The sequence below is a fragment of the Sesamum indicum genome, linkage group LG8, assembly GCF_000512975.1.
Source record: "Sesamum indicum cultivar Zhongzhi No. 13 linkage group LG8, S_indicum_v1.0, whole genome shotgun sequence".
In the NCBI taxonomy this organism is placed as follows: Eukaryota; Viridiplantae; Streptophyta; class Magnoliopsida; order Lamiales; family Pedaliaceae; genus Sesamum; species Sesamum indicum.
The window spans coordinates 20,092,913-20,120,634 of NC_026152.1; the positions used below are offsets into that span (position 1 = coordinate 20,092,913).

At 35.3% G+C, this 27,722-nt stretch overlaps 6 protein-coding genes across 9 annotated transcripts; 1 reads left to right on the forward strand and 5 right to left on the reverse strand.

Annotated features, from left to right (window-relative positions):
• On the reverse strand, positions 174–4,014 carry LOC105169614 (deSI-like protein At4g17486). Of its 3 annotated transcripts, XM_011090051.2 has the most exons (5): positions 3,952–4,014; positions 3,649–3,833; positions 1,437–1,690; positions 857–1,144; positions 174–636 (listed from the first exon to the last, which is right to left on the reverse strand). In XM_011090051.2, the coding sequence occupies exons 3-5, from the start codon at positions 1,645–1,647 to the stop codon at positions 386–388; spliced, it is 750 nt and encodes a 249-aa protein (XP_011088353.1). In that variant the 5' UTR covers positions 1,648–1,690; positions 3,649–3,833; positions 3,952–4,014; the 3' UTR covers positions 174–385. The 3 variants fall into 3 exon arrangements, with proteins under 3 accessions (XP_011088353.1, XP_011088355.1, XP_011088354.1); XM_011090053.2 differs by lacking the exons at positions 3,649–3,833; positions 3,952–4,014 and adding an exon at positions 3,138–3,181; XM_011090052.2 differs by lacking the exons at positions 3,649–3,833; positions 3,952–4,014 and adding an exon at positions 2,766–3,076.
• Positions 6,032–9,477, forward strand: LOC110012390. Its single transcript, XM_020695677.1, has 8 exons — positions 6,032–6,108; positions 7,039–7,220; positions 7,466–7,593; positions 7,800–7,845; positions 8,008–8,035; positions 8,124–8,185; positions 9,067–9,192; positions 9,337–9,477. Exons 2-8 carry the CDS (start codon positions 7,107–7,109, stop codon positions 9,418–9,420), a joined length of 588 nt encoding a protein of 195 aa, XP_020551336.1. The 5' UTR covers positions 6,032–6,108; positions 7,039–7,106; the 3' UTR covers positions 9,421–9,477.
• LOC105169615 (arabinosyltransferase RRA2-like) lies at positions 9,584–12,944 on the reverse strand. The gene is made up of 2 exons (XM_011090055.2): positions 12,471–12,944; positions 9,584–10,983 (listed from the first exon to the last, which is right to left on the reverse strand). Exons 1-2 carry the CDS (start codon positions 12,666–12,668, stop codon positions 9,847–9,849), a joined length of 1,335 nt encoding a protein of 444 aa, XP_011088357.1. The 5' UTR covers positions 12,669–12,944; the 3' UTR covers positions 9,584–9,846.
• LOC110012441 (HVA22-like protein k) lies at positions 13,924–17,404 on the reverse strand. The gene is made up of 8 exons (XM_020696110.1): positions 17,200–17,404; positions 16,751–16,809; positions 16,334–16,431; positions 15,886–15,937; positions 15,644–15,707; positions 14,646–14,741; positions 14,496–14,568; positions 13,924–14,370 (listed from the first exon to the last, which is right to left on the reverse strand). Exons 1-8 carry the CDS (start codon positions 17,230–17,232, stop codon positions 14,258–14,260), a joined length of 588 nt encoding a protein of 195 aa, XP_020551769.1. The 5' UTR covers positions 17,233–17,404; the 3' UTR covers positions 13,924–14,257.
• LOC110012440 (putative pentatricopeptide repeat-containing protein At3g18840) lies at positions 17,482–20,508 on the reverse strand. Its single transcript, XM_020696107.1, has one exon. It carries the CDS (start codon positions 20,039–20,041, stop codon positions 17,993–17,995), a length of 2,049 nt encoding a protein of 682 aa, XP_020551766.1. The 5' UTR covers positions 20,042–20,508; the 3' UTR covers positions 17,482–17,992.
• Positions 21,217–25,183, reverse strand: LOC105169905 (pseudouridine kinase). 2 transcript variants are annotated; one of them, XM_020696108.1, is made up of 9 exons: positions 25,110–25,183; positions 24,854–24,979; positions 24,117–24,219; positions 23,592–23,639; positions 23,182–23,279; positions 22,982–23,096; positions 22,708–22,790; positions 21,878–22,439; positions 21,217–21,655 (listed from the first exon to the last, which is right to left on the reverse strand). In XM_020696108.1, the coding sequence occupies exons 1-9, from the start codon at positions 25,110–25,112 to the stop codon at positions 21,597–21,599; spliced, it is 1,197 nt and encodes a 398-aa protein (XP_020551767.1). In that variant the 5' UTR covers positions 25,113–25,183; the 3' UTR covers positions 21,217–21,596. The 2 variants fall into 2 exon arrangements, with proteins under 2 accessions (XP_020551767.1, XP_020551768.1); XM_020696109.1 differs by having other exon boundaries at positions 24,854–24,958; positions 25,110–25,173.

The following is a 27,722-nucleotide window of genomic DNA, read 5'->3' on the forward strand; positions in this document are numbered from 1 at the left end:
TATTTTTTAAAATTTCATAATTTTATTTTACCCAAATATTTTTAGACCTTATTTTTAGAACTAAAAAGATGTATGAGTTTTATAAAATATTTTAAATAAACTTAGCAAAACACCATCTAAAACAAACTATAGGCAAAACTCATGAACTAACTGAACGTGGAAGTAGCAAGAGATCACCACCAAAAATTCTGTCACTATCAAAGTGATAATTCTGCACAGGCATCTTAAAACAAGTACAAGAGTAGAATACACACATAAAATGCAGATATTGGAGCGACGAAAGAACATATAAAAGGACGAGCATTCCTTTCAAAAAACAAAAAGGACAGCAAGAATCCGCGGGGAGAGAAACAAAAATGTCCCCTGAATGAAGAAGGATTATTTTCTATCCTTCTTTCAGAGACTTACTTCTGGATTTCTTCAACTCCCAAGGAGGAAGGCAGCCTTTGTAGTGGGAGTGTAGGAACAATGATGATATAGATACTTCTCTCTCTTTCTGGTGCATTGAGATTGAGGAGAAGCAGCTTAAAGAGCTTCTCAGGCTCTTTCTCTCAGACTCCAAATCTTGATAATTTGCATCATGACGAACAGTAGTTGCTTTAAGAGATTCCGGGAGTATACAGTTGCAGAATGAACCTGTAATAACGGCAAATAGATGAAAATGAAAACCAAGGTTTTAGAAGGAAATTGCTTGTTATCAAGTACGGCATATTTCTTCAGTTAAAATAGATCACAAGCTCCTCTCTAAGGTTCCCTACTCTTTTAAGTTTTTTACGTAGAAGAAAGCAGATAAATCAACATGAATGATGCATCATTTGACGGAAAGAGAAAGCAAGAATGGAAATGATAATTGTACCTATCCTCGCTAGCCGGTTCACCCATTTCGGGATCCGGTTGCCCGTCAACTTGTAGCATATGTCATCACAGAAATGGTTGCAGTTCTTAACAACCAAGTGATATGAATCACCATAGTAATTTGTGGCTTGGTGCTCCATGAATTCTCTAACTTGGTCACGGTTCAAATGTGTTGTGCCCATGAAAATTGACTTGCGAAATCTGAATCCAGGGCATTGGCGAGGTTCAACTTCAAAGACGCCACTAGTAGGATAATCATGAGCTCCAAAAGCATATTCAGTACCGTGCACTGCCAAAGAAATTTCCGCAGGCATTCAGCAAAAGGTGGATCCTCTAATGAAGATGTAGGTTAGACATTTTTAGGTTAACAAAGATGCACTAGCAACCAACCCAAAGACAAACAACCATGCATATCATAATGTCGCATTTGACTTGGGCAAATTATCGATCACAAAGCCAGCCACCATAAATTTATCTTCTTTCCAGATTAACTGTAATTTATTTACACAACGGGACCAACAGTAACATCCATGACAAGATTTAGGCAAACATACGTTCATATATTTAGAGCATCAGCATACCTTCCACGCCAGAGTGAAAGACGCCAACGCCAGCCCAGTAGAAGTAGCCATTGACCGGAGTTAAGTCATATACATTGAGAAAAACAGGAGTGTCGCCGGGGCTATAGCTTGCCGATTTAACTTTAGGGAACACACAAAACCTCATGGCTGATTCGCCTTGCACATGAAGAGGCACGATAGATCGCCAGCCATTTTTCAATTTTGATTTCATGTTTGAGGATGAAACTAGGAATGGTTCAATACCCAGTTCCAACCTGTGGCATATTTAAATCAATACATGAATTCATATTTTTACACAAAAAATACACGACAAAATCTGGACAAAAATGCTTTAAAAGGGACAAATCTTTAGAAACTAAGAAAACATGCAATAAAATTTACCTTCAGTGATTTCTATTTATATTTTATCTATAAGTATAAATTCCTATTTCCATTTATTTTACATGTTTTTAAGTCACTGATACGCAGCCAAGATTGTCGATTGCAAAAATAGAATGACCATTAAACTTGTATTGGAAGCGATAGTGAAGCTATATTTGACTGTCGAATACGATCCCTGACAAATGAGTCTACTTATTAAACATGGTATCTTACTCGAAATTGAGGTAGAATAAGACATACTATCTAGATTATGCAATCTAATCCCAGCTATCACTAATATTAAACATATGCAATCTAATGGAACTATTACCAACTACTGCTTCCATCATCTTTGAAGTTCTCAGAATTGACTTTTGCAACAGAAGAATACAAAACAATATTATCCTTCCAGAATTGACCTCTTACTTTGACTATCAAAAACAGAGTACAACTAATGATCGAGTGCCATCAGAACAATCAATTATTTATTATAATGTATAAATATAAATAACTACAACAAATAAATGATTTAATCCCCACGGGAAATTAATATCACCGCATAAAAAGTAACAAATCAAATTAATAGTTTGACTTCAGATTCTTTATTTTCTCTTAATTGGTAAATATTTCAGATACTTGATGAATATTGATAGGTAGACATAAATAGTAATCTATAATTTTCTTCCTGGGCCAAAGACGTCAATAAATCTAAAACCAAAAGGCTCTAATTATCATAATAATGAAAGTGGAACAACTAAGTCAAACAGCACACCCTCATGATATATGTTGTCCGACTGTTTTTCTTTCTTGTCTCCCTCCACAGAAAGATCCAACCTTAAAATGGACGACCCTTACGTCTATACCGATTCCCTAACAAGAACTGTTACGAAGATATACTATTAACAAGCAAACATAAATTTTATCTACTAGCAAAGCCTAAGAGAAAAATGAAACTTGATTATAACTCACTGTATCAAAGAACCCTCATCACAAAATCTAATGTTCCCCTCATTGAGTTGTAACAATCAAACCAGCAGTATGTCGGATATTAATCCAAATAGCAAAGTATGGATCGTTTCGCTCTAGTCAGAATATGCAGTTGGTTCCACATTGAGAAGGGTATAACAAAAGATAAGAACTGAGGCAGAATAGCAACTTCTTTGGGTACATAGTCATTGTCCTTTTTGGTAGTAAGCTGAAAGATCACAACATAAATTCAACAGACTAACACAAGCCAACTTTCTCTCTAAACTCAGATCAAATAATTCTTAAGCATCATTTTCACTGATACGAGAAACCAAGATCTCTGAAATCCAAATTCAGGTGTGACTTTGCCTTTACCTCGGAAAATATAGCACATCCCTCAAGAAGGCAAACAAATCCAGCAACTAAAAATCAAATTGATAATAAAAAAAAAAAAAAAGAAGCTTGAAAAATGAAAAGATGCAGCCAAAAGAAAAGGAACATTAAAATCCCATCATTGCTTTGTCCCCAGGTCATGACTTCCAAAAAACAATAGAAAACTGAAGCTTTTTCCAACAGAAGAAGCAATGAGGGGAAAAAACAAGAATGTGGATCTAAAACCCATATGAAAAATCTAAAAGGCTAGTAATACACTTCACAAAAGTGACAATCAGGAAAAGAAAAGGAAAAAATCTAAGTAAACCTTCCAAGAAAAGAAAGCCAGATTCAAGAAACACAGAACAACAAAAGAACAAAAAACCACAAAAACAGGAAACAAAGGAATGCAAGGAAAAGGAAAATTCTTGGGCACAAAACATATTAAGAAATCAATGAAGCAAGATTCGTACACTCCAAAGAAGAAAGAAACCCCATATCAACTCTTTCTTACCTTACTCAAAAAAATGGCACTCCTCATTATCAAAACAAGAAACCGAAGCCTTCGCCACTACGTCAAGAAGCCACCGCTTTTCACTGCAGATTATGCACATGAAAGTGGAGTGTGTTTGTGTGTGTGTACCTGAAACACGCGCATTATTTCTGCTGTGTTTGTAGCTAAGGCTGCAGAACGAGATTCTGCGAAAGAGGAAAAAAACTACAAAATCAGACTGCACAGCTGTCCCTTTTGTTCATTTAAATCCTGGTTGAAAGGGCAAGAAAAGAATATAACTCAAAAGGTGGAGAAAAAGTTGACCTGTAATTTCAACTTGACTGTTTGACATTCCTATTTCCAAATTTTTGGAGAAAAGAAATAAGACACAGCAGGATTCAAGATACTGAAAACCTTTTTTTTTTTTTTTTCATTTTTCCCTTTTATTGTTTGAACCTGTGTTGTCATTTGTGTTGAAGTTTTGAATCATATAAGCGTGTGTGTGTTTTATTTTTACATAATATGGGTTTGAGTATAAATATTAAGTTAATAAATGAAATATAAATAAGTTATTTAATTCGTCCATTATTGAGCAATTATATGTCTTTTTTCTACCTTTTAAGAGATATTTAAAGTATATCATCATTTACGCAAATTACATACTATTTTTCAAATTTATGGTCTTTTTGTTCCCTCTTAACTATATTATATTACATACCGAATTGTAGTAGAAACAGAAGAAGATACACTTAAAGACAAAAATGTACGAAAAACGCCCAAATACTTTATAGATTTGCATGTTTTTTATTGGGCTAGTTTGACTTGACGACTCATATAAACAACTAATACTTTGAAACTTATTTGATGGTTGCACTATTGACATATGGATAGTACGGTTCTAACACATACGATCTATAAAAATTTAGAAAGTTCATTTGATAGGTATATTTTATTTCACAAAATTATATTATTAAATTTTTATAATCTCGAACAGTAGTTGACTTAAAATTTGGAAATTTTTAAGTAAGAGTCACATTATTAATCTAATTCAAATATTCATCAAGGCCTGTATTTCAACTTTTGCAAAGTCATCATTAAGATCTATTCTAAGTCGCATAAAACTTCGACCCAGAGTAAGTATTATATGAGGTTTTTTTAGATAGAATCATGTAGAATAAATTTGAGTACAGAATTTACCTTTGGATTCAGAAAGCTCCAAAGAGTGACAAGTAATAGAATGCTACTTATGAATAATGATTGACATTCTTTTGTTTCTGAAAAGAAACCTATACATATCCCCTCCACCGCTCCACTCCCTCATATTCTTGGAGATTGTGCTTTTTGTCATTTTCCTCCAGCAAAAGCAAAACTCCTGTTGCCTTCTCCCTTTTATTTTTCTCCTTTGGATGAATAATTGCCTCTTCATTTACTTATTAGTAACGTCCACTGTCCGACTATTATTTCGTCTTCATTGATCTCTCCCTTGTTATAATTTATAGTGGGATGATTATACTCCTTTTTTAAGGTATGATGTAACTTATATATAATTTTTTTATAATTTAAAAAATTATATTCAGTAGCTTTGAAATTTAATTTTATCTAATAAATTAATCTCTTTATTAGTAAAAATTTATCGAATTTATTAATGTCAACAAAAAATTTAAAAAAATTCTATATTTATCCCAATTGACTTATCACTAACTTATTACAGGTTAAATAAATATTTTTATCATCAAATTACCCTTATACATTTTCACACGTCAATACATATGAGAAGGTTTATCTTCATCATTATAAGTGTAGTTTAGTTCAAAAAAAGTATTTAACCTACAAAAAGCCAATAATAAGTCAATTGGAAGTATATATCTATTTTTCATTCAATTTTTCTGATAATATCAGTAAATTTAGTGACTTTTGATTAACAGGGGATTAATTTATTAGACAGAAGCAAATATCAAGAATGCTAAATGTAATTTTTCAAATCACAAAAGATCTATTACATGTAATTACAATAAACTTTAGGGGAGGGAATGTGATTATCCTTTTTATCATATATGGCATAAGTTGGGAGTAAGTTGTTTATAATTTTTGATTCAAACCAATTTAACAAGATAAATGAAGTTTTTAATTTAATTTTAGTAAAGATTGAATTAAAAGAGCTACGAGTTAAATCTGAAGCCCAATTTAATTGGGCCTTTTGCAGTGGGTAATGGGAAAGCCCAATTAGGGATATAGGCCCAGTAGGGGAGTGCAGACTCGTAGAGGGAAAAGTGGATGGTGTGATGTGAACCGTAGATGCGAAATAATGGAGTTTGCACTTGCACCGTTGATTAACAGTAACTTTCTTAATAAGTATTTCACGTTTTCACGTCTCCGATATTTCATTATAAAAAGGTCAAAATGGAAAGAAATCAAGTCAAAATATCCTTTGGCGCCATCGGCATAGAGTGAAGGTCTCCTCTCTCCACGTTACTTCCTCTGGTATTTCCCCTCTTACTACTATGTTTATACATGAAATATGCAACGCGATACATATATGTTTACTGTGTGTATGTCTGCGTGATTTGATGTTGATGAAACTAAGTTGGTATGATCTTGTAGGTTGAGAAAACGAGCGATTAACTTGAAAGCAACGTCAAATACGTATGCGATTTAACAATAAATTGATGATTTACAGTAAGATGAGTTCTGCACGAGCGTTCGATTTTCAACCACGATTTCTGATACAAACTGCCACATAATATTAGTCTACCGGAAAAATTGCTTCCTACTGTCACAGTATCTTAAAATCTTAAGGCATAGGATAAGATTCTGCTGGTTTGTTGCTAATGGGACAGTACTTGTGCTTGATTTCTAACACCATTCTGAGGACATATGCCACTGAATGCTGGAGTTTCTTATTTCGTTTTTGTTTGTTTTTTTTTTTTTTGCTTTACAGTTGGTTGAAGGTTAAAAGTTCATAGGAGAGAAAATGATTAAAATTTTAAATTCAGTCCAAAGTGCATTTGCTATTCGACCAAATATGCGTACTTCTTAGAGCCTTGTTCTTCTTTAAAGATTCTTATAGTTCTATGTTATCAAAACCATCAAAAGAATTATATTACATTATTTGGAAAATATAGACTCAATTTTGCATGGTTAGTTTAAAGACAGCATCACTGAAGTAGATTACTTGGACCTTGCAATATTTTTGGGAAATAAAGAGGAGCAACAGATAGGTTGTATTGCTCTCTAGGCATATCAAATTCTAAATCTTTTGTTCACATGAGTATATGCTTATGATACACTCAAATTGTTTAATTTGGCAAAACTAATATTGGAGAAATTGCGATCAACTACTTATGTTGTTTCTTTGAGTTTAATTTTGTAAAATCTCCTTCATTAGTCTGATTGCATCTCACATTATTACAGAAGTAGTAGCATCATATCAGTCTACTGAAGAAAGATTCTGAGTTGTGGGTGGAAACTAAGTTCCTTGCATGGGAGCTCTAGAAACTGGGAACGCAGAGGTGAAATGCAAACATTCCTCGGAAATGGAACCTACCAAAGAAAGGAAAAGGGTTAAAGTTTCCATGCAAGACATAGCAACTCAGGTACTTTCCTCCCTCTGTACATGGCAAGGTTTCCATGAACTTGCAAGCTATTAGAATGGTGCTTTGTAATATTTGCTACAGCTACTGCTGATCACACTGTACATTTGTAGTTGATGTGTTAAATCATATCCTCATTTCATTTCCCTGTAGTTATGTGCTCTCATTGTTGAAAACCGCTCTCTTGTATGAATGCTGAATAAGTTGACCAATTACAAATCTAACAAAGTTTTGCCCCTTATGGTCAGGGTTTAGAGTCAACGAGTTCAGCGGCTGTAGAAACATCGTCCGTAAAGAAGATGGGCAGAAAATATAACCGAAAGGAAAAGGATGTAAAGAAATCTACAGGTCCCAGGAAAAATGCTACTTCAAAAAGGTGATTTAGTCTCTGATAATCAGTTATTCACATTGCATTCACCATCCTTATAGCTTTGTTATGTTCAACATGGTCCTCTCTTCCTCATCATTACCAGTTTTTCTATTTAATGGTCCTTCCTGCAGTTTTTTCACTTGTCTTAACGGAAATAATAGATTCTTCAGGTGTTTGGTTTCTAACACTGATTTTGAATGTCCTTGATTCAGCAAAACCGGATCGGCAGATCAAATAGACTATCAAGCTCCTCCAAAGGTAGGTGTGTGTGCATTTACAATCTTCAGCCAATCTTTTGTACATATTTTACCATGTAATAACTTGGAAACAACTGCGTAGCTTCTTACAAGTAATATTTTCAAAAGTTGAAATCTCGTCCAAAATGGTATGTATGATTTAACATGTTCCCTCTCTGTTCAGAAATTCACTGCAACTCAGAAGAGCTCAGGTAATCAAATAGCACAAGAATGTAGGATGCGAGAACGCATAGTTTTGCTTCTCAGAATTTTTCTTTACATTTAATGGTCATGTTGCAGACGAGGAGGGTTGTCCGGCGTCCACTCTGAAATCAGAACCACATACTGGACCTGAAGTCAAGGTGAGACAGGATCCATCTCTTGATTCACAGGAAGGGCTCTTGCCTGAAAAAATGGTTCAACTGCATATTAACTAAGCACTCCAGCTTTCAAGACTACTGTTCATGCTTGCTGATGCAATTTGTACTCGTAGCTTCAGTCCAGGTGAAAATTCGGTTTTATGAACATAACAGGGAGATGCATAGTTCAATAAATGCATAGAGCCCATATTTTAAGAAAAACTGCTACAATATTCAAGATATTTAGGTGGTTGGCACTTGGATGTGTACCTACTAGTTCTTACACAATTGAACTTAAAAATATAATTTCAACAACAGTTTTTTAGCGGGTAAATGGTCTACTCTCAGATATCGGTTAATCCATTTCCACTTAAATGATTGCTTCAGTTATCTGCGCCATTATACCTGTTGTGTAAAGAAGTATACTAGAAGTTCTGAAAAGTTTTTCCTCATAGTTTTCCCTACTCTTTATGGCCAAGTAATGAAGCTGCAGCACTGAATATGTTTTTATCATCTTTTCTCGTCATTCTTACACAATTAGCACTTGTGTAATTTTATTGTCAATTTTTTCCCCAATGTTACCTGACAATTGCTGCTAAGATCAGCCTTTTTATTTTACTGACGATTAACTACTATAGATCAGGCAAAAGTAATCATTATATGATGGTTGTAACTAAAAAATGGACGTGATAGTCAAAGGCTTTCACTTCATTTTTGTCGTCTGGTTCACACTTCCTATTACTAGACAGGTTAAGGTTCTTTATCTAAATGAAAATGTGGTGTTCATTTCGATTGAAAACTAGTCCGGTAAGAAATTCATGCTTTTCTTCGAAACCTTTTCAATTCATATTTTCAGGGATAACATACTTCTCTTTTTTACTCAGGAATATTGTGATTCCTTGAAAGCTAGGGTGGCTGACCTGAGGCAGGAAACCTTCATGCTTAGTTGTCAATTGCAGAAGCGTGCTAATAAGTGTATGAAGCTTAGAGATGCCAATAGACTTTTAATGGTTGACTCTCTGCACTATACTTATTTGTAATCTTCCACTTTTACTGCTCGTTTCACTGTCAGATTAAATTGCTCTTTTGTGTAACTGAGTGTGTTTTTTCTTTGTTGTATGCTGTCTACTAATCACATTCATATCTTTCCGCAGGATGAGTTAAAGAAGATGTGTGAACAATTTGTAATAGACATTCTTGAAGCAAAGAATCCAGATAATGCTCTTCAAACAGAGTAGAAACGGAGCTGTCATTGTACAGGAACACCAAGTGAATCATGCATGAGTGAGGCAAATGCAAATGCAAATGCAAATGCACTTGGTGTTCCTACAACATAGTCTTTGTGTGTCAAATTGAGTTGAATAGAACTTTCATGGCGTGTAATGCACTAAATCCAAATGATGAAAGAAATTCCACCTGTAATATATTTTCTTCTGCATCAGTTGCCAGAAATTCTTCAGAATCAAAAAGCGTTGCAGCTTGCCACACAATGTATCCTATGTCAACTAGAACATTAAATAACAGGTAATCAGCAGAACAACATTCAGTAATCTCAAGTTGCTTCAAGAAAACTTACATGTGCTGTAAGAAGGAACAGAAACCTCAAACCTCCAGTTATCTTGGTCAACAGGCATTGCAGCATTTTCCATCAAGTACGAAATCACTTACCAATCTGAACCATCAGGGAAGGGACTCAAAGCATCTTGCTTCCCATTCACATAGTAATCAACGACTGCTTTCATTCGCGGAAACTTATCTGGGTGATAATTTAAATGAATTATTACTGGCTTAAGCTTGCTGAGTTGAGAGTCTTTCCTCACGGTTTTGAAGAGAACTTTACTGTTCATGAACAGATAGTAATCCATAGTTCTTCTGGAAGCGTGAAGCCCCTCATAACCAGGATATGATGGGAAGAAAAGCTCCTCATTGAAGACTGCTTGGTCCCATGCATTCTCTCGAGCCAGCCTACCAGCCACTCTATCTAAAAGCTCTATAGAGGGGATTGTAGGTCTTATATAAAAGAACCCTGAATTATAAACCCATAACCTCATTGTGTGAGCATACCTTGCCCAACCCATTGTAGGCTCATCAAAAACGTCGTCGTATCCATAAGCTGTCATGTTATTGTGACCGTCGGTCATGGACTCCACATCTGAGTCCCTGTAAAGATGATTGAATGGATTTTTTAAGTAGATTATGTCAACATCTGAGAGCAGAACGCTATAACCCAGCTGCAAGAACTCCCTCAAGATTCGGAATTTTAATCCTGAGACAGCATGATTTCCTCCTGTTCTTGCAATGGATTCAAAATTTTTATCTTGGTCTCTTTTGACTTCATCATTGTCTCTTTTATATACTGGAACATCTTTTGATTGACAGAAACTGGCAATTTCCTCATCCAAAGCAAAAACCAAGTAATTAGGTATGCCCACTCTTTTGATATTTGTGAACCACAACTCCAACATGTCCTTAACATTTGAATTTGCAAGGGTGACAATAAGTTCACGATTCACAGCAACTTTCTCCAGTATCTTTGCCAATCTTGGGTTAACAGACTCGTCAGGTACTACTGTAGGGTTGGTTCGTGATCCCTTAACTGTGCCAAAAGGCCCAGCTTTTTGCTGTTCACCTAACACCAACACCTGTTTCTGTGCATTATCCTTCCTTTGTTCTGCCAGCTGAAGCTTCTCGGTCAACTCCCTAATTTGCATTTTAAACCGTGCATTTTTCTCTGAAGCAGCAATGAACTCTGATTTTAACATGTTGATGCGTTCTGATGACGCGCATGAAGAGGTAATAACCTAAGAGAGATTGTTTTATGGATCAAATTAAGTTGACAACCTAATAGTTAAGAAACATATACCTCAAAACTAGGCAAAATAACGAAATACTGAGGCAAAGCTAGAGAAGCATAGAAACAGATTGGCAAGACACAGAGGTCGAACGTAAATAGAACATATTATTCAAATCTCTTTCGTGCAACGCCAGCTAGTTGGTGCGAACTCATTTTATCAACCATTTTAGAATTAATACAATTTAGCAAAAAGGTCGGGCATGGTGCCAAATGAATAAGCATTTTTTATTTCATTCTACCTCATTATGCTCATTTCCTTTGCTACATGATAACTAAGCCCCAACTCACATGGCCACAACCAATATTACACACTGGGAACCTTTTCAAACACAAATGAGTACTAAAAGAGATACAGGGGTTTTTGTTAACATTTCTCCGGAATATCATAAGAAGAACTATTTGGTTGCCTCCACATCATTGACAAGCGCATATTAGAAGTGAATTAGTAGGTTCATTTCTTCAAACTTCAGCAATCGATGAGAACTGAAACCTTCCGTGATAGCATAATATGGAAGCCTAGCCAGAAACCTCTTATCATGTAAATCCTTTGTAGTGCTGTTATTTCTTTTTAAAAGTGTGGTCAAAAACAATATTTTATATTTCATATACTCTGATGGCCACAGAATTCACAGAAATCATAAGTTTTCTTCCTGTTTTATCTACTTCACCATCACCATCTCTCTCTCTCTTTTTTCTTTTCTTTTTTTTTTTTTTTCTCTTCTTAACAGAAGAATGAGTGTGTTAGCTTTACCATCACTGTAATTTTTTTTCTCCGGAGCAGAAAAATGAGTTTCACAAACACTTCTCTCTCTTTCCTTTTTTTTCCCCCCGCTTTTTTGGAACATAACAATAATTTGCAAACTCCAAATGCCATCAAATAGCATTTCAAAACATATTCATAAATCTGCAAACATTCACTTTCTAAGATGCAACAGAAGCTTTTACTCCTACAATTTACTCGTTAAATTCTCCGTAGTAGCAAAGCCGGATTGAGTTATTCGAAGCAGTAACGGAAAGCAATACTTCCAAAGCCTTGGCATGTAATCATCTTCGATTAAAACTTTGTTTACATGTCCACAGCGCATTATTAGCAGATTTCGAAGTTAAACGCACATTTTCCGGTCAAGGCTCGAGGTAAATTTAGAATACAACATATATGAGTATGAGGGAATGAATATAAAATGTCGTACCTCGGAATCGGAGTTGGCGACAGAATGGTGAACCGAAGGCGATGAGACAAAAAATCCATCGGGGTAAAAGAAGGCGAAAACACCGCCGAGGAATATTCCGACGAAGATCGCGGCGGCGATTCGCGATCGGCAAAACGACTGGCCGCCACCTCCGCCGTCTCTTTTACATTTTCCGGTCAAGGCTCGAGGTAAATTTAGAATACAACATATATGAGTATGAGGGAATGAATATAAAATGTCGTACCTCGGAATCGGAGTTGGCGACAGAATGGTGAACCGAAGGCGATGAGACAAAAAATCCATCGGGGTAAAAGAAGGCGAAAACACCGCCGAGGAATATTCCGACGAAGATCGCGGCGGCGATTCGCGATCGGCAAAACGACTGGCCGCCACCTCCGCCGTCTCTTTTGCTAAAGCCAGTCTCTCTACGACCGCCAATCATCCTTTTCAACTCGGATTGCAATAGACTATTGATGTTGCATTGTTCGACAAACTAATTTAGAATGGAAAAGAGTAATTAGTAGCAGGTACCAGCTAATGAATGCAGTTGTTTAAATAATTTATTAGGCAAGTTTTTAACTCTCTCATTCAAAGGAGTGGGATTTTTAAGATGCGGAGGCGGGGATGAGGTGGGAGCTCCGGGTGTGCGAGTCCTGAAACTTTAATTTCACGCGAGATTTCCTTCTATTTTCCAATACCAATTTCACATCAGAGTTTTCGTTTAATAAATTTTTGTGAAAAGTTAATAATAAATTAGTATGTGCGGCACATTATATATTTATAAATAGACTAAAGTAAAATATTTATATACATATTATTACTAATTTTTGTAGAGTAAACGATTATCTAAAAATATATATCAAGATAATAAGTTAATATTAGACAAAGATGATAAAAATTGCATGAGGAAAAAGAATAACTACCAAAAGATAGTCATAGCAAATCATAATAAATGAAGGAGTTAAAAAATAAGTGAAAGATGAAAACTGAAATTTGAATAAACCTCTCATGATATGAAACAAAGTGTAGCATGTTTTCAACAAACTGAACTGAAGTTAATATGAAATGTATCATCTTGATTCTGCTGAATTTCCAGGCGTGCATATGCAAGTAGTACAACACCCAGTTTTGTGCATTGGGAAAAGTAGATGCTAATTGGGATCCTTTTTCTTTACCAATCATGTATTTTCTACTTTACTACAATAGTGGAATTAATTATATGGCCATTAATTTACTCGGAACCCATAAAGCTCAAAATGAGTTATGAATTTTAAACTATAGTAGTGTGGATCCTAATCACCCATCGCCAGCTGACATAACTATTGCAGTAAAACATAACCATGATGTTTGGATTTGTTTTCTGAGTGTTTTGTTGTATTTTATGAAGATAGAAAGAGAAAAACAAAGATAAATAAGTGTATGTTAGAAATAATATGTATGTTTGGATTTATTTTTAGAGATAATTTAGAATAAGTATCATATGTTTAATGTTGTGTTTGGGGAGACAAAAATTACTATTCATTGTCAAATCATGTCTTTTTTATATATATTTATATATACGTGTGTGTATATATATATGTATGTATTTATACTAAAACAGTTAAAAACACCTAAAATTAGGTGTTTTTAAATTGTGGCAAACATTGAGTATATTTTAACTTGTCTTAAAAACAATTTGAAAATGAAAACAAACATAGTGAACATCTTTTAAGCCCTTACTCATGCAAATCACATGTACCCTAATAAACAGTAAATATATACAACCACCATAAGCCTGATTCAGTTAAGTAAACAAAGCAGAATTTCCAGAAACAAACACCTTTCGAAGTGGTCTCGTGGTCTCCTGCCATATGGAAAGACTAAAAAAGTAGGTTTTTACCTCTCAATCCTCTACTTGAAAATATTTACAAGAAAAACATATGCTAAGTATTTCTGAACTGTCGTGGACATAAACAGTGTTATGTCATCTTCTACATACATCATATGTTCTATGCTGAACAAGTTATATGAATCTTCAAGTCATAAAATGCGTCATTCTTCATCTTCTGATTCCGAAGTTTCCACCTGTTGCGGAGGACCTTCAATTGCGGAACCATTCACTTGCCTTTGCCCAGGTCGAATGATATCTTGAACTGCATGATTAGCTATTCAAGAAGAGAGAAAGGTCAATAGGATATACAGCAAAGCCATCACATGTTAACAAGATCGTGTTACTGACTTCAGAATAGAAACCTCAGTAATTTACAAATGCTGGAACAGAAACAAGCACCTGACAGTAAAATCTTTGTAAGGAGCACCCTGGCAATCTGAAAGTCTGCTTCATGGTTACTTGCAAATTTCGCCTGCAGCATCAAACTAGTACTTAGCCAAGCTAAAAAAATGTAAATCTCTAGAGGAAGGTCCAGGGAAAGGTTGTTACCATTTCACTGTAGAAGAAACCCACCACTTGATCAAGTCTGGACTGATGCCTTCGGAGGAAGGGACGCAGGTGATTCATATACAATTGCCTTGCTCCCTGACAAAACAGGATGGAAAAGGGTATGAACTTTCCTGAATCATTTCCAAAGAATAATAGTTCCAGAGAACCACAGAAGATGAATGGATAGGCCATTCTATTATATAGTACCCAGATGATTAATACTATAATCAGTGTAATAATATTAATTAGTTTATCAAGCTCTACTATTCTTGAAACTTTAAATATGACAGAAATTTGAAAGCCATTCATAATTAGGCATGTTTAACAACAAATGCTAAAGACAAGGGATAATTACATTTCCACCCCCCTAATCCATAATCTATTTATATAAATTTCCCCTACTTTTGGAAACTTTCAGATATACCTACCAAAAAAGTCAATATTATTTACACAAATCACTTCTGTTTTTTTTCTTTTTTTTTTTGTTGGGGGGGGGGGGGGGGGGGGAACAATACTATCCTTTTTTTTTTTTTTTTTTTTTGTTGGGGGGGGGGGGAGGTGGGAATTACACATACATCCCGGGAACATCAATATAATTACACAAACTACCCCTGCTTTTGGGTTGCCAAAGTAGTTTGTGCAATTACACAAAAGACAATAGTGATTTGTATAAATGATTTGTAGGGGTGTAAACATAATTATCCCTAAAGATAATGTACAAATCTCTAAGCAGGATACTGTGTTCTCATCCAAATGCATAACTGATAGACCTAAGCTGGCTATCCCATGACTGTTTCATCATAATTCAACGTTCAGTCTGCAAACCTAGCAACTCAAGTCTTTACAGCACAGAATACTTTTGTAGCCTAGAGATGCACTGAAAAGTAACAGTGGTAAAAGGTACAACTGGTAAGTAATATATTTCAAAATAACAATTTGGAAAAATTACAAGAAAAGTACTTAAATTAGAGAAAAAAGAAGGCATTGGCCAAGCTTACATCAATAGATGGCAGTTGAAGCCAAACGAGAAATGCAAACTTCATATGATAGTAGAGAGGAAACCTGGTAAGACCAGACAAAAAACCACCTCAGGTTGCACTAGTAAAAGCTAAGATAAACTCAACAACACACAATAGAGAAAAAATTCATGAATTTGGGTGTGCATGTGTGGGTTATCTTCCTTTTCTTTTCTATCAGGAGGGGATAGTGGTGTAGTAAGAAGTTGGACCCAAAATAGTACCAGTAGAGAAACTTATCAGTGACCAGCTCTGCAACAGCAAAGGATCCATAAGCTGCAAGCATATACCATGATCAGGATAAGATAGATGATTTAGTAATTTCAGCAGACAGAAGTAACTGTCACTTCTGAGGACAGAAAGAAGAAATCCAAATCCATTCTTTTCATTATCTTCCACCCTACCCAGTCTACCTAATAAGAGCATACAAGTCGTTCATGCATTTTTATATGTTTATATAGATTTAAGACTGTAATAGGAATTTCTTAATCAAGCATTGCATATATCCTAGGAAATCCAGCTGTCACATTAAGTAGCATTATAGGAAAAATAAACCTTTTCCACGGTTTATAAACATCTGATAGAATAAAGGTGTTATTGTCATGGAACAAATGTTTTGTTCACCAATTACATAATATTTGAAGGTAGAAGAGTTTCAATTGCACCACTAACCAGCCCAATATAAGAGCCATTTATGTTGCTCATCTTGATCCTTTGCCTCAATGGCCTTGAATGTAGAATAAACAGGTAAGACAATCCCAACTGAACAGCTGCAAAATGGCATGCATATGATCATTGAATTATCACAATCAAATTCTCTTCACAATATGACAGCCCAAAAAGTGCATTCATCAAAGAATAGTAGCTTGAGAGATGATGCATATTAACATCCACTAACATATAACATTATTATCATGAACATAACAATTGATGTAACAGAACCTCAATAAGCAAAATAAGATTGGTGACAATCTATTCTAAAGTAACATAAAATCTTCCAGCTGGACCTGTTATATAACTAAACCTAAAACACGGTACTTGTATGAAAACTTGAAAGCTCGTAAATTAACATATATCATCCAAACTCACCATGCTGTGCGAATAACAACATTAGATCCAAGGGGACAAAGAAGCAATCGCAACCCAACCTGCAGTGGTAAGAGTTGACATGAGCATAAATCATATTTGTAAGTGATAAAATGCGAATAACTTTAATTCACCTATTACAATGGATAAAGAAATCTCAGACATACATAAATATCATCTCGTGGAAAACTAACCCTACCATACTGTGTTCATGCTCCGTTGATTTCGAAACACCATCACTTACCGTAACCACAGAGACACACACATATTCAGTATAATTACTGACGAGATCAATTTGTCTCCTCTTTTCACAAATTTAAATGTCAAATTCGATAAATGAGACGAAAATAAAACCTTTCCGCCTTACACTATGATCCTGTCTTAAGATTCGATCAACTAAATTTCAATTCCGAATAGTAACTGAAGGTCAAAAGAGATTAGCACAACAGTACCTCGCCGGACATGTTGGATCCAAAGACAGCCATTTTCAGCGAACGAACTTGTCCACCGGTTGAATTCGTATCTAGAATTCCAAATTCTAGAGAGAAAAACGCAACGAAAGAGTAGAAATAGCGGAAACCAACGTAGTTTTATCGCCTACTCTATTACGGGAAACTTCATCATCCGCCCCTGATGTTTTGGCCTTTATTGTTTCCTCCCATGAGATTTGGTTTTTGACCGCAAATTCTAATAAAATAAAATTCAAATAGTGGAGAAAATTAACACACCCTAATCTAATACGTATTGCTACCATCTGGCATTTTCACAGGCTGGTCCGTTGACCTAGCCCATTAAAGTAGGGTTAAGATCTTGGCCCACTAAGTGAAAGGCCCATGAACGTGGCCCACAATGGCTAGTAAATCGATTTGACTCAGTCCAGTCATTGCCTTTCTCACTTTGGGCTGGGTCCAAAAGGAGATCTCATACTCAAAAATTGAGGGGTTACTTGTTGATGCTCTCACCTTCAGATGTAGTTTTCCCGTGATTTTTAATTATCATAACATTTTCAAAATATTAGCATTAATCAGCAGATGTTTTCAGGATCCTGAAGAATCAAAATCTATAACATTCCTCAAGCAAGAATAAGTAACCCAATAAATAATTCAGTAAATTATATCAATCTATACCATATATGTATGGCATACCTTCTGCCTTAGTGTTAACTACCACTACTATTCTTCGTGCACCTGAATAAAATCATCAGGTCATAAAGAATCCAGGAAGAGCAATGGCAGAATATGAGCATTAGATCAGTAATGGACCATTTTCATCCAAACTAGCTTTACCATAGAGTTCATCGCTCAAGAGCTCGAGAGTACAGTATATGGCCTCTACTTCAGGGTGTGATCTAGCACCCGAAGTAAAAATATGAACTCCACTGCCGACCTGTATCCAACTGCAACCAGCCAGTTTCTTGACTTCCTTCCCTCTCATTGTCCTCATCACCCGCCCCATTTCATCCCACTTGCCTCCCAATGCATAGACACTCGCTAACTGGAAATACCTTCCTCCATTATCACCCTCAAGTTCCAATAGCTTGTTCTCTGCCATTCTTGCGAGTTCTAGATTTCTGTTTGCTCTGCAAGCATTCAAAAATGCACTTAGTATAATAGAATCTGGTTCGACAGGCATCTTTTCCATGAAGGCTACAGCCTTTTCTAGTTGGTTTGACCTTCCGTACAAGTCAACCATACAAGCATAGTGATCAATTTCAGGTGGGATTGCATAATCTTTGGTCATTGACAAGAAATAATTTTCACCTGCTTCAACTAATCCACCGTGGCGGCAGGCTGACAGAATTGCAATAAAAGTGACACCATCAGGCTGAAGGCCTTGCCCTATCATTTCCTCAAAAAGATGGATAGCTTCATCTTCATATCCGTGGTGAGCACAAGCAGCAATCATAACATTGTAGATAATAGTGTCCCTTTTGCTAACTCTTCGAAACAGTCTCTGTGCATATAGTATAAAACCACATTTTGAATACATGTCTATTAAAGCACTATTTGCTTTCTCATTCATTGTAATCCCTGTTCTCAATATGTATGCGTGAATTTGTTTCCCAGGATTCACGCTGGTTTGGATAGAACATGCACCAAGCAGACTGACAAGGATCACAGAATCTGGAACTGTTGCCTCTTGTGCTGCATACTCACGGAAAAGAACAAAAGCATCCTCACATAGCTGCAATTTCACATAACCAGAGATAAGGGCAGTCCACATTACAAAATTTTTTTCAGGTGATGAATCAAAAAGCCTTCTGGCTTCTGACATGTCACCTTTTGCCGAATATCCCACAACCAGTGAAGTAATAGAGAACACATTCCCCGCTGCAACTGTCTCATGAACTCTATCAGCATACCTCATATTACCACACTTGCAATAAACATCAACAATGCCACTACTTATAAATGGATTCAAACACATTCCTTCTTTCAGAACCCATGCATGAACTTCCTTTCCCAGCTTCAAACTCCTTAAAGCAGCACAGGCTGTCAACAAACTACCAAATGTGTGTTCATTCCACCGAAATCCCTCCTCTGCCATGTGCTTGAAGAGTTGAACTGCTTCCTCCTCGAACCCATTCTGAACATACCCCGAGATCATTGTATTCAAAGACACTTCATCAATCAACTCTTGATTACTCAAAAGTATCTCCTGCGCCATTTCCAACTCGCCTTCCCTACAACAAGCAGCAATCAAAGCATTTTTCACGACCAAATCCGCCAAGTCTTCACCACCACATCCATTAACAACCCTGCAAGCATCCCAAAAACTCCCGCATTTGGAATACATGTCGATCAAAGAACTCAGTGCAAAAGCACTCAAATCATTTCCACTTTTTACCATAAATGAATGTACCTGCTTCCCATAACACAAAACCCTTAACTTTGCCACCAGATTAAGCATTGTTGTCAGCGTAAACTCGTCGATCCTAGATACACCATTATCAAATTGCATTTGAATAAATAATTCAATAGCCTCACTTTCATAACCATCAGAGCGAGCATATCCAGATATCATTGAATTATATGTGACAGTATCTCTACAGGGAGAAGAATAAAAAAGGCTTTTTGCTTCAGTGAAACTCCGTGACTTCATACAAGCGTTTATAATGGTGTTCCAGGAGAAGACATTCCGCTCAGGCATTCCATTGAACAATTTATGAGCTTCTTGGATAAGTCCATGCTTGGAGTACAAACTAATGAGATGATTGGTGGCGACAACTGTTGGAACAGAACCAGATTTTACGGCGTGAGCCTGGAATTTCAGCCCCTCTTTAAGCGATTTCATCTATATGAAAAAGGTCCAAGAAAGCATGAAACTCGTAACCACTAGTTAAGAGTATTTACTTCAACGGAGGAGCTGACTCGGTAAGCAAGGCAGGGCACGGGGGCATCAGAATGCTGGAGGCAGGGGGCTGAGTTTTTAAGTTTCATATTCTATGATGTAACTGAGAGAAGCTGAGGTGCTAGTGTCCAGGAAACGAAGAGACTTTTTGAAAAATCATCAAGAGGAAAATCTGGTTGTTGGCCAAGGGGAAAAGTTGCATGTGGAATTGAAGTTTTAGATGCTGATCAGAGTACCGACCCGGGAAAAACCTCAAGAAATACGGGTCATGGCTTTAATCACCGGTCCTACTGATGGAATCGGGAAGGCCTTCGCTTTTCAGCTGGCAAGGACAGGGTTCAACTTGGTTCTAGGTGGTTGAAACCCGGATAAGCTTAAGGAAGTCTCCCCATCCATTAAATCCAAATACGGGTCGACCCAGATGCACACACTGAAGAATTGTATTTTACTAAGAATTCAATTAATTATATTTTAGAGTTATAAGCAAACACCCTCAGTGTTTGGGTCTTTTTGCACTTTGCACCCCAAGCGTTTTTTTTTTTTTCAAGTCACCTTCTAACTTTTGATTTTTGTAGCATTTTACCTTCTTCTTTTTTTTTTCACTTTTTGGCGAATATAATTGAAATATTCCATTGTATATGATGCACTCACCTTTGACAAGTTATGAATTGGATAAATGTATACTTTCACACATCAATTTAAAAAAATAAAGAAAAAGAATAAAATATTCCAATTAGATACGCCAAAAAGTGAAAAAAATTGACAAAATGCTACAAAAATCAAAAGTTGGGAGATGACTTGTAATAAAGAGTTGGGAGGCAAAGTGTAAAACGACCCAAAAGTTGGGGTGCTTGCTAACCCTATATTTTATAATGATTAATAATAAAGAGTATTATTAAGCTACACAAAATAAACTTAAATTATGTTACTAACTAATTTATTTTGAAAAAAAATTATCAATTTTTTGAATAAAGATAAATAATTATACAATAAAAAAGAATTTATAAGAAAAATCTGATAAATCATTTGGATACAAAATAATCTGTCAAACGCTTATCCAACTTAAATGAAACAAAAACAAAAAAGAAAAACATGATGATTTCTTGTGTAGCAAAATAGAATTCAAATACAAGCTTAGCATTGTTGATCGAAATTAGAGTGCAAATTACAGAGACTGAAAACAAGAGGCTAACACGATATAATCGTGTGATGTGAACACCATCGTCTGTCTCTTGGCATGCATGAGTAGGTTTCCTTGATAACCTGAAGGCCCTCACTCTTGATGACACATGCAATTTTTCCTTCCATCACTTTAGGAGGGCGTAATACGAAGCCAGTGAACCGTTCTTCGGAAGCATTCAGGGTAGCAAGACAATCCCAAATACAAATTGATGGCTGCTGATGAATGCATTGCAGTCTGCAGACATTAATTCTATACTCTCTGTGTGTATGTGATTGAACAATGAACGGTAGAAATCAAGCCTGTGTAGCCACACATTTATAACTTTGATCCACAGAAGATAACTTTGGCACCAGAATAGACCGAACCCGCGTCATCTGCAGAGACCGCAATCGTTCAATCATTATCTCATGATTTCATCTTGGGATAGTCTGTTATAAGCTTCATTATACTTATTCTACTTGTTCATATATGGCCTTTACAACTATTACCTATTTTTCTGAATATTGCATGTCAATCTAACTTCAGTATCATGTACGATTTAGCCACAGCCCGTTATTCTGATAAAGTAATACTGAGAAAATGTGAAATACGGGTACCTGAAATTTTGGTTAATTCATATTCTGCAGGGACATTGGTCTCTGTTTCAACTGCTCCTTTTGCTGATGCTATGCCAACTGCCAGGCTCTGCATTATATCTAAACCAGCACAAATTGAAGCTACTGCACCACCCACTAAGCAATCACCAGCACCCGTAAGCCTTACTACTGAGGCAGAGAGTGAGGGAAAATGTATAGCAACATAATAGCCCCCCTTGGGATTAGGAGCTCCTAAGATTCTCCCAGGGGGGCAACTTACGTTTATTGCCTCATACAGTTTTCTGCTGAAAGAAGAACGTCTGTTTTTAATTAAGTCACATTTGTCAACTCCATGTGTGTGTTTGAAGCATAAGAACAACCCATCTGCTCCAAGGGTGACAATTACCACTCGAATACCTTTCTCTAGCAAAACCCATATTGCAGGCTTCAGTGCTTGGAATAATGAGTCCACAGAAAGCTGTACACTGCCACAATCTCTTTGAATTGGCAAGAATTTGTCCCCTGAGGACAGTGCATTTGCCATAGCTACAAGCTCATCTTCATTTGGTGAGGTGAAAGTTATCTGCAAAAGAAATTTGAATTAGAATGTCTAGAAGCCATAAACAAATATATGGAAGAACTTTAAAAGGATAAGATAGAGAATCAATTGGTCAACTCTTAGATTAGGGGAAATCAAAGTTATGTCAGGTAGATTGTCTGAATGCTCAACCCACAAGGTTTCACCAAATTGAAGAGATTCCCTGCTCGGGAAAATAAGCTTCACTTCCAACATTGACTTCAACTATCTACCAGAATGTGTTACGCTTGGTTTAAGGTGCAGATATACTCACATATTTCAATATGGAAGCAACGCGTTTGGATTTTGTAACTGACACTGGCTCAAACCATACGGAAGTCTGACATTCGGCTGCCACTGAGGAAAATATGAGCTAATTAGTATTTACACAATTGCAATAACAGAGTCGATTCACATGTTCTCTCCACAGAAAACATCAAAATTAGCGAAATTTCCTAAGCATTCAGGAGTACTTTCTAAAACACTTAAACCCATACATATGCGGCAAAGAGGGAAGCAAGTAGATGAATGAACAGGTAACTTCATACTTTTACAACATGCTACAAGAGCAGCAGGACTTAAATTTGCATCAACCATCAATATCGGAGCAGAACAGATGTTGAACTTGAAGTTGTGAATCCACTCTGGAGTGAGGAACTTTTCCTGATTTCATGTCACCAAAAACACAGTAAGGGTCATTTAATTAGATCATGTAAAACAACAATGATTTTCTCGAATGGAAACTTACAATTGCTTCCACACTAGCAACACCAGCAGCCACTTCTCCTTTACCATCAAAGATGTGGCAGATCACAGCAGTCTCAATATCTTGCTTTCTCTGAATGCCTAACCAGGGATGACATGTAACATCTGAGTATAGTCTACTTGTAGCAAATACAGTCCAACGACAAGAAATTATTGATTAAAATCTTTATTTTAAATATGGAAATAATGCCCATCCCATGAGGACCCTCCTCTCTTACAACTTTTCAAATCAATACAACTTCCTTCATTTTTTCTCCATCTGTAGATCCCTTTAGGATGAATGTTATACGAGCATCTGGCTGAATAGCCACACTAATTCCGCACACAAATATTTTACATGGTGATGATTGAGGATCATCAAGAAAAATGAAGGGGCTCAGTGAAAAAGCTTACCTGCTACTGATAATCCGTCAGATTCCCAGTGTTCCAACAACAGGCTTCCTAATCAAAAGACAGACCTCAAGTCATCAGAGACTGTTCTTTAGTTGAAGTAAAGCAAGAATCTAGCAAGGGAAAACAGTTCAAGCATATGACAGACAAGCTAATAAAATAAAACATAACTTAATAAATAAATGCATATAAATTCCTAATAGTTGCCTTGAAGGTTAGAAAAATTAGCTAATCCATTCTTCCTCAAGAACAATAACAAAATCAATGACGAACGAACAGTGGATGAGTATTTCATAGATGGCAGCATTTCGGTTGGGCAATGTGTTTTACATGAATTTTTTTTTTCTTTTTTTTTTTTTTTTTTTTGGGGGGGGGGGGGGAACCACAGGAATTATTTAGAGGTTGTGGTATCACTTCCACACCACGAATTCCTATCAGTTGCAAAGCACCGAATGTAGTTTTCATGACCTGATTATTGTTCTCCTCCCACGAGTTCATATTAAACAAAACGATAGACAGAGCAAAGACCTGCCAAGTCAAAACCTACAGCACTTATCATGAATGGCTTTGCTCCAAGCTTTGACATGCATTCCGCGACATTTCTTGCAACACCACCTAACGCATACACAACCTGAACAGGCAAGTCCCAGTTATTTGCTGGCATAAGGCATCTAGGACGAATTACAGTGTTTCATCTTAACATATTCATATAGTACGGCAATTAATCAGGGTAGAACAGTCGAAAACATATCTAGAAATGAAGCATCCTCGACGCAAAAGGTAACAACAATGATGAACATTTTAAGCACTATAGCATCCTCAAGAACAAAATCTCAACAAGCTTCTTCATTATTTTTTCCCATGGGTTATGCTACACATTAATAAGTTACACTTCGAGCTCCGCTTTGCACTCACTTGATCTTCTTTGTACCCTTCTAAATGAAAAGGAGAAACAGAAGCAACTATGCACGTGAACGTGATTCCTTGTTATGAGTACTTGAAAGAATTCCCAGTTCACAAGACCCCTTGAAGATTTTCTTAATCCAAACAAGGTTAATAAAAAGACTAAATCAACTGTAAGCAAATCATGAATCTCTTGATTACCATAAATATTTTCAGGGTTTCTAGTTGAATTACACTATATCAACAGTAAGTCGACTGCCCAATACCATAAGTTTCACACATTTCCACAAATTGAAGTTCAAATTAACAAAAACCTAGAAAGCTACAACAAGCAACAATCACACACACTTCACACATTATACCTTTCCCGGAGTAGTGGTTCTGGGGTTAGCAACCGCAGAAGGGGTAGCATTTATATCAAGAACCATTCCACCTATCACCACCGGCGCAGCTTCATCATTCAAAACCTGCCTCAAATTATTCAATGCCTGGAATCATTTCGTAAAAACACAAGCACAACTACTGTAAATAAATAGCAAGCTCAAAAATCCACAAAAGGAAAATAAACAAAAATCATAATTGTTGATTCTCAATAAAAGTAAACCCATCAACAATCACCATGGCTAGATTGGGTCTGAGGTTCTTCTGAAAAACAAAATAGCTTTTCGTCTTCGCTTCTATTATGTGGTAGCTTAGTTTTAATTAATTTAAGGTCAATTACATGCAAGCTTGAGGATGGGTATAATTGTAAATATCCTCTTCTTTTTTCTTTTTTTGTAAATAAATTATACATATGATATAATTATATAATTCTTATGAAAGCATCAATCTCACTTTTATCAAATTTTAATTTTTGAAAAAAAATTAAAATATAATTAACTTCTATTATTATAAAAAAAATATAATGCAGAGTTTTAAATAAAATTTTAGATAATTAAACAATTTAATAAAAAAATTGAAAGTAATCCTAATCAAAGTTAATGGAATTAAGTATTATTAAACGAATATTATTATTAGGGGTGTAAGTAGTTTCTCAAATAACAAAAAGTAATTATATATAGTATTGGGCCAAGAAATTGCATGTACTGGGCTAATAGCTTGGGCCCATTTATTCAAACCATAGCCCTTTAATTCTAGACAAATAAACTTTTGGCCCATATCCTGGGCTCTGAAATCCAGAACATTTTTGTTTCCCTTTTAGGCAATGTGCATATGGAATGCAGTTCTTTGTAGATGGATTTGTATTTTTCTTCTTAATAAGAAGGTATACTTACACAGTCCTCCCCTAGGTTTTGGTATAATTATACGTATATTTTTTATACTTTAAAAAATTTATATCTACACTTTTGATATTTATTTTTATTTAATAAATAAATTTATTTATTAGTTAAAATTAATCGAATTTATTAATAATAGCAAAAACATCAAACGAAGATCACATTACCCATTATTGACTTATTAATAAATCATAGACAAATCGGGTTTCCGCTCGATGTTTTTGGCTTTTGCTGACATGAGTAAATTTTATAAACTTTGACTAACGAAATGATCAATTTATTGGATTAAAATAAATGTTAGGAATATTAAATATAATATTTAAATTAAAAGGGGTCTACGTGTAATCATATTGAATCTCATGGGAAGACGATGCAATTATCCCTAATAAAAACCATCAGTATTGTCATACGATGTATCAAGACACTCAAAATTCTATCAGAGTATATAAATAAATTGATTACAAATAAAATAACAAAAAGATAATAAATGATAACTATAATAAAAATAGACAAACATCCACATGTACAAAGTTCGAATTCAATGTCTACATCGAGTTAAAAATATCCGGCCATCAACCTTGTGATCGAGTCCAAACTATCATAAATTTGAATTATATTTTTTTAATATAATACGTTTAATAATTTATTAATATCACTTGAGCCGTACTTGATTATCAAAAATACATTTTAAAAATAAATTAAATTATTCGATAAACTCGATCTGCGAGCTCTTTTAAGCTGCATCTAGAATATATGCATTTAATAATTCTAAAATAGGTTCCAACTCAATGGCATTGCCTTGTTATCGTCATCAGCACCGTATTATATGTGTGTAGAGGGAGAGGGAGAGAGAGGTTGGACTGAAAAGTCAAAGTTTCTGAAAACGGGAACTCACAGAGAGAAGGGTCCAAAAAGAGGTTGAGTGGATGACCATAACTTGAGCAAAATTCAACGGTAAGTTGGACTCTCCACTCTTCCAACTCCCAAGTTCCAACCCATATCCGCAATATTTCTTAAAGAGTTGCGTCTCAACAAACAACTATGACTACTACTCTCTTACTAATATATGTGGCACGCTCTTAAGTATATGTATAATTAATTTGAAGGATAATCATATTGTTTATTTATCTAATACTTTCAATATTGATTTTTATTTAATAAGTAGATAAAATTTACCAATATTAAAAAAAAAATGAATATTTATATATATTTTTTTATTGTCTGATTACTGACTTATTGCAGGTGAGGCGAATCTTTTATGTCCAAACTAAGAGGATATATGTTTGGTTGGATTTATTTAAAAAGTTGAGATATTGATGAGATGTTTATAATAAGTATATGCATTATAGTGATAGTGTTTTTTATCAGATTTATGAATTAGGAATGCGGTGTTCGTGGGGAACTCTTCTCCACAATTCCAACACTTTGAAATGTCAATGAATTGGGGCAACAATGTAAAGAGTCGGGGCCCCAAAACTGTGGACACATTTTTCTGCAATAATTGGAGTTGTTTGTCCCTTTTAATTATTGTTCCAAATAAAATAATTATAAAGAGTCAAAGCCACGTGAAATGGAGTCGGAGACTAACGCAAATTAAACCACATTCAACACTCCCTTAATTGCACTTGCTAATGCTTTTTCATTTAAAATTCAAATATTATCTGTGAACAAAAGCTTTTTCTTGTCTTATTTTATAGGGCAAATTACAATTTGCTTCCAAATTTTGTTATTATTATGAATATTTTTTTATTATTTAAAATTTTATTTATATTTAATAAAATCATGTGATTTTTGGATAGAGGTATAGAATTATCAATTTTATCCTTTTTGCATCTTTTCTTTAAAAAAATAAAAATAAATTATTAAAAAAATCCAACGAGATAAATGAAAATTTTTAAAATATTATAAAAAAACTGTCAACTTAATCAATATTTTAAAAAAATAAAATAAAATT

What these genes read in the sequence shown, in the direction of transcription:
- LOC110012441 (XM_020696110.1), bottom strand. Translation starts at nt 17,232, where the DNA reads ATGGCTGTCTTTGGATCCAACATGTCCGGCGAG. An exon ending in GTTGTTATTCGCACAGCATG is followed by an intron (nt 16,432 to 16,750) that starts GTGAGTTTGGAT and finishes GCCATTTTGCAG; the next exon opens with CTGTTCAGTTGGGATTGTCT. An exon ending in TTCAACTGCCATCTATTGAT is followed by an intron (nt 14,742 to 15,643) that starts GTAAGCTTGGCC and finishes CTGTTTTGTCAG; the next exon opens with GGAGCAAGGCAATTGTATAT.
- LOC110012390 (XM_020695677.1), top strand. Translation starts at nt 7,107, where the DNA reads ATGGGAGCTCTAGAAACTGGGAACGCAGAGGTGAAATGCAAACATTCC. An exon ending in AAAAATGCTACTTCAAAAAG is followed by an intron (nt 7,594 to 7,799) that starts GTGATTTAGTCT and finishes TCCTTGATTCAG; the next exon opens with CAAAACCGGATCGGCAGATC. An exon ending in ATGCCAATAGACTTTTAATG is followed by an intron (nt 9,193 to 9,336) that starts GTTGACTCTCTG and finishes ATCTTTCCGCAG; the next exon opens with GATGAGTTAAAGAAGATGTG.
- LOC105169614 (XM_011090051.2), bottom strand. Translation starts at nt 1,647, where the DNA reads ATGAAATCAAAATTGAAAAATGGCTGGCGATCTATCGTGCCTCTTCAT. An exon ending in CTTTCACTCTGGCGTGGAAG is followed by an intron (nt 1,145 to 1,436) that starts GTATGCTGATGC and finishes TTTCTTTGGCAG; the next exon opens with TGCACGGTACTGAATATGCT. An exon ending in GAACCGGCTAGCGAGGATAG is followed by an intron (nt 637 to 856) that starts GTACAATTATCA and finishes CCGTTATTACAG; the next exon opens with GTTCATTCTGCAACTGTATA.
- LOC105169905 (XM_020696108.1), bottom strand. An exon ending in TGTAGGTTTTGACTTGGCAG is followed by an intron (nt 23,640 to 24,116) that starts GTCTTTGCTCTG and finishes TCTTTTGATTAG; the next exon opens with GAAGCCTGTTGTTGGAACAC. An exon ending in TGACGGATTATCAGTAGCAG is followed by an intron (nt 23,280 to 23,591) that starts GTAAGCTTTTTC and finishes ATCCCTGGTTAG; the next exon opens with GCATTCAGAGAAAGCAAGAT.
- LOC110012440 (XM_020696107.1), bottom strand. Translation starts at nt 20,041, where the DNA reads ATGAAATCGCTTAAAGAGGGGCTGAAATTCCAGGCTCACGCCGTAAAA.
- LOC105169615 (XM_011090055.2), bottom strand. Translation starts at nt 12,668, where the DNA reads ATGATTGGCGGTCGTAGAGAGACTGGCTTTAGCAAAAGAGACGGCGGA. An exon ending in TCGCCAACTCCGATTCCGAG is followed by an intron (nt 10,984 to 12,470) that starts GTACGACATTTT and finishes AATCTCTCTTAG; the next exon opens with GTTATTACCTCTTCATGCGC.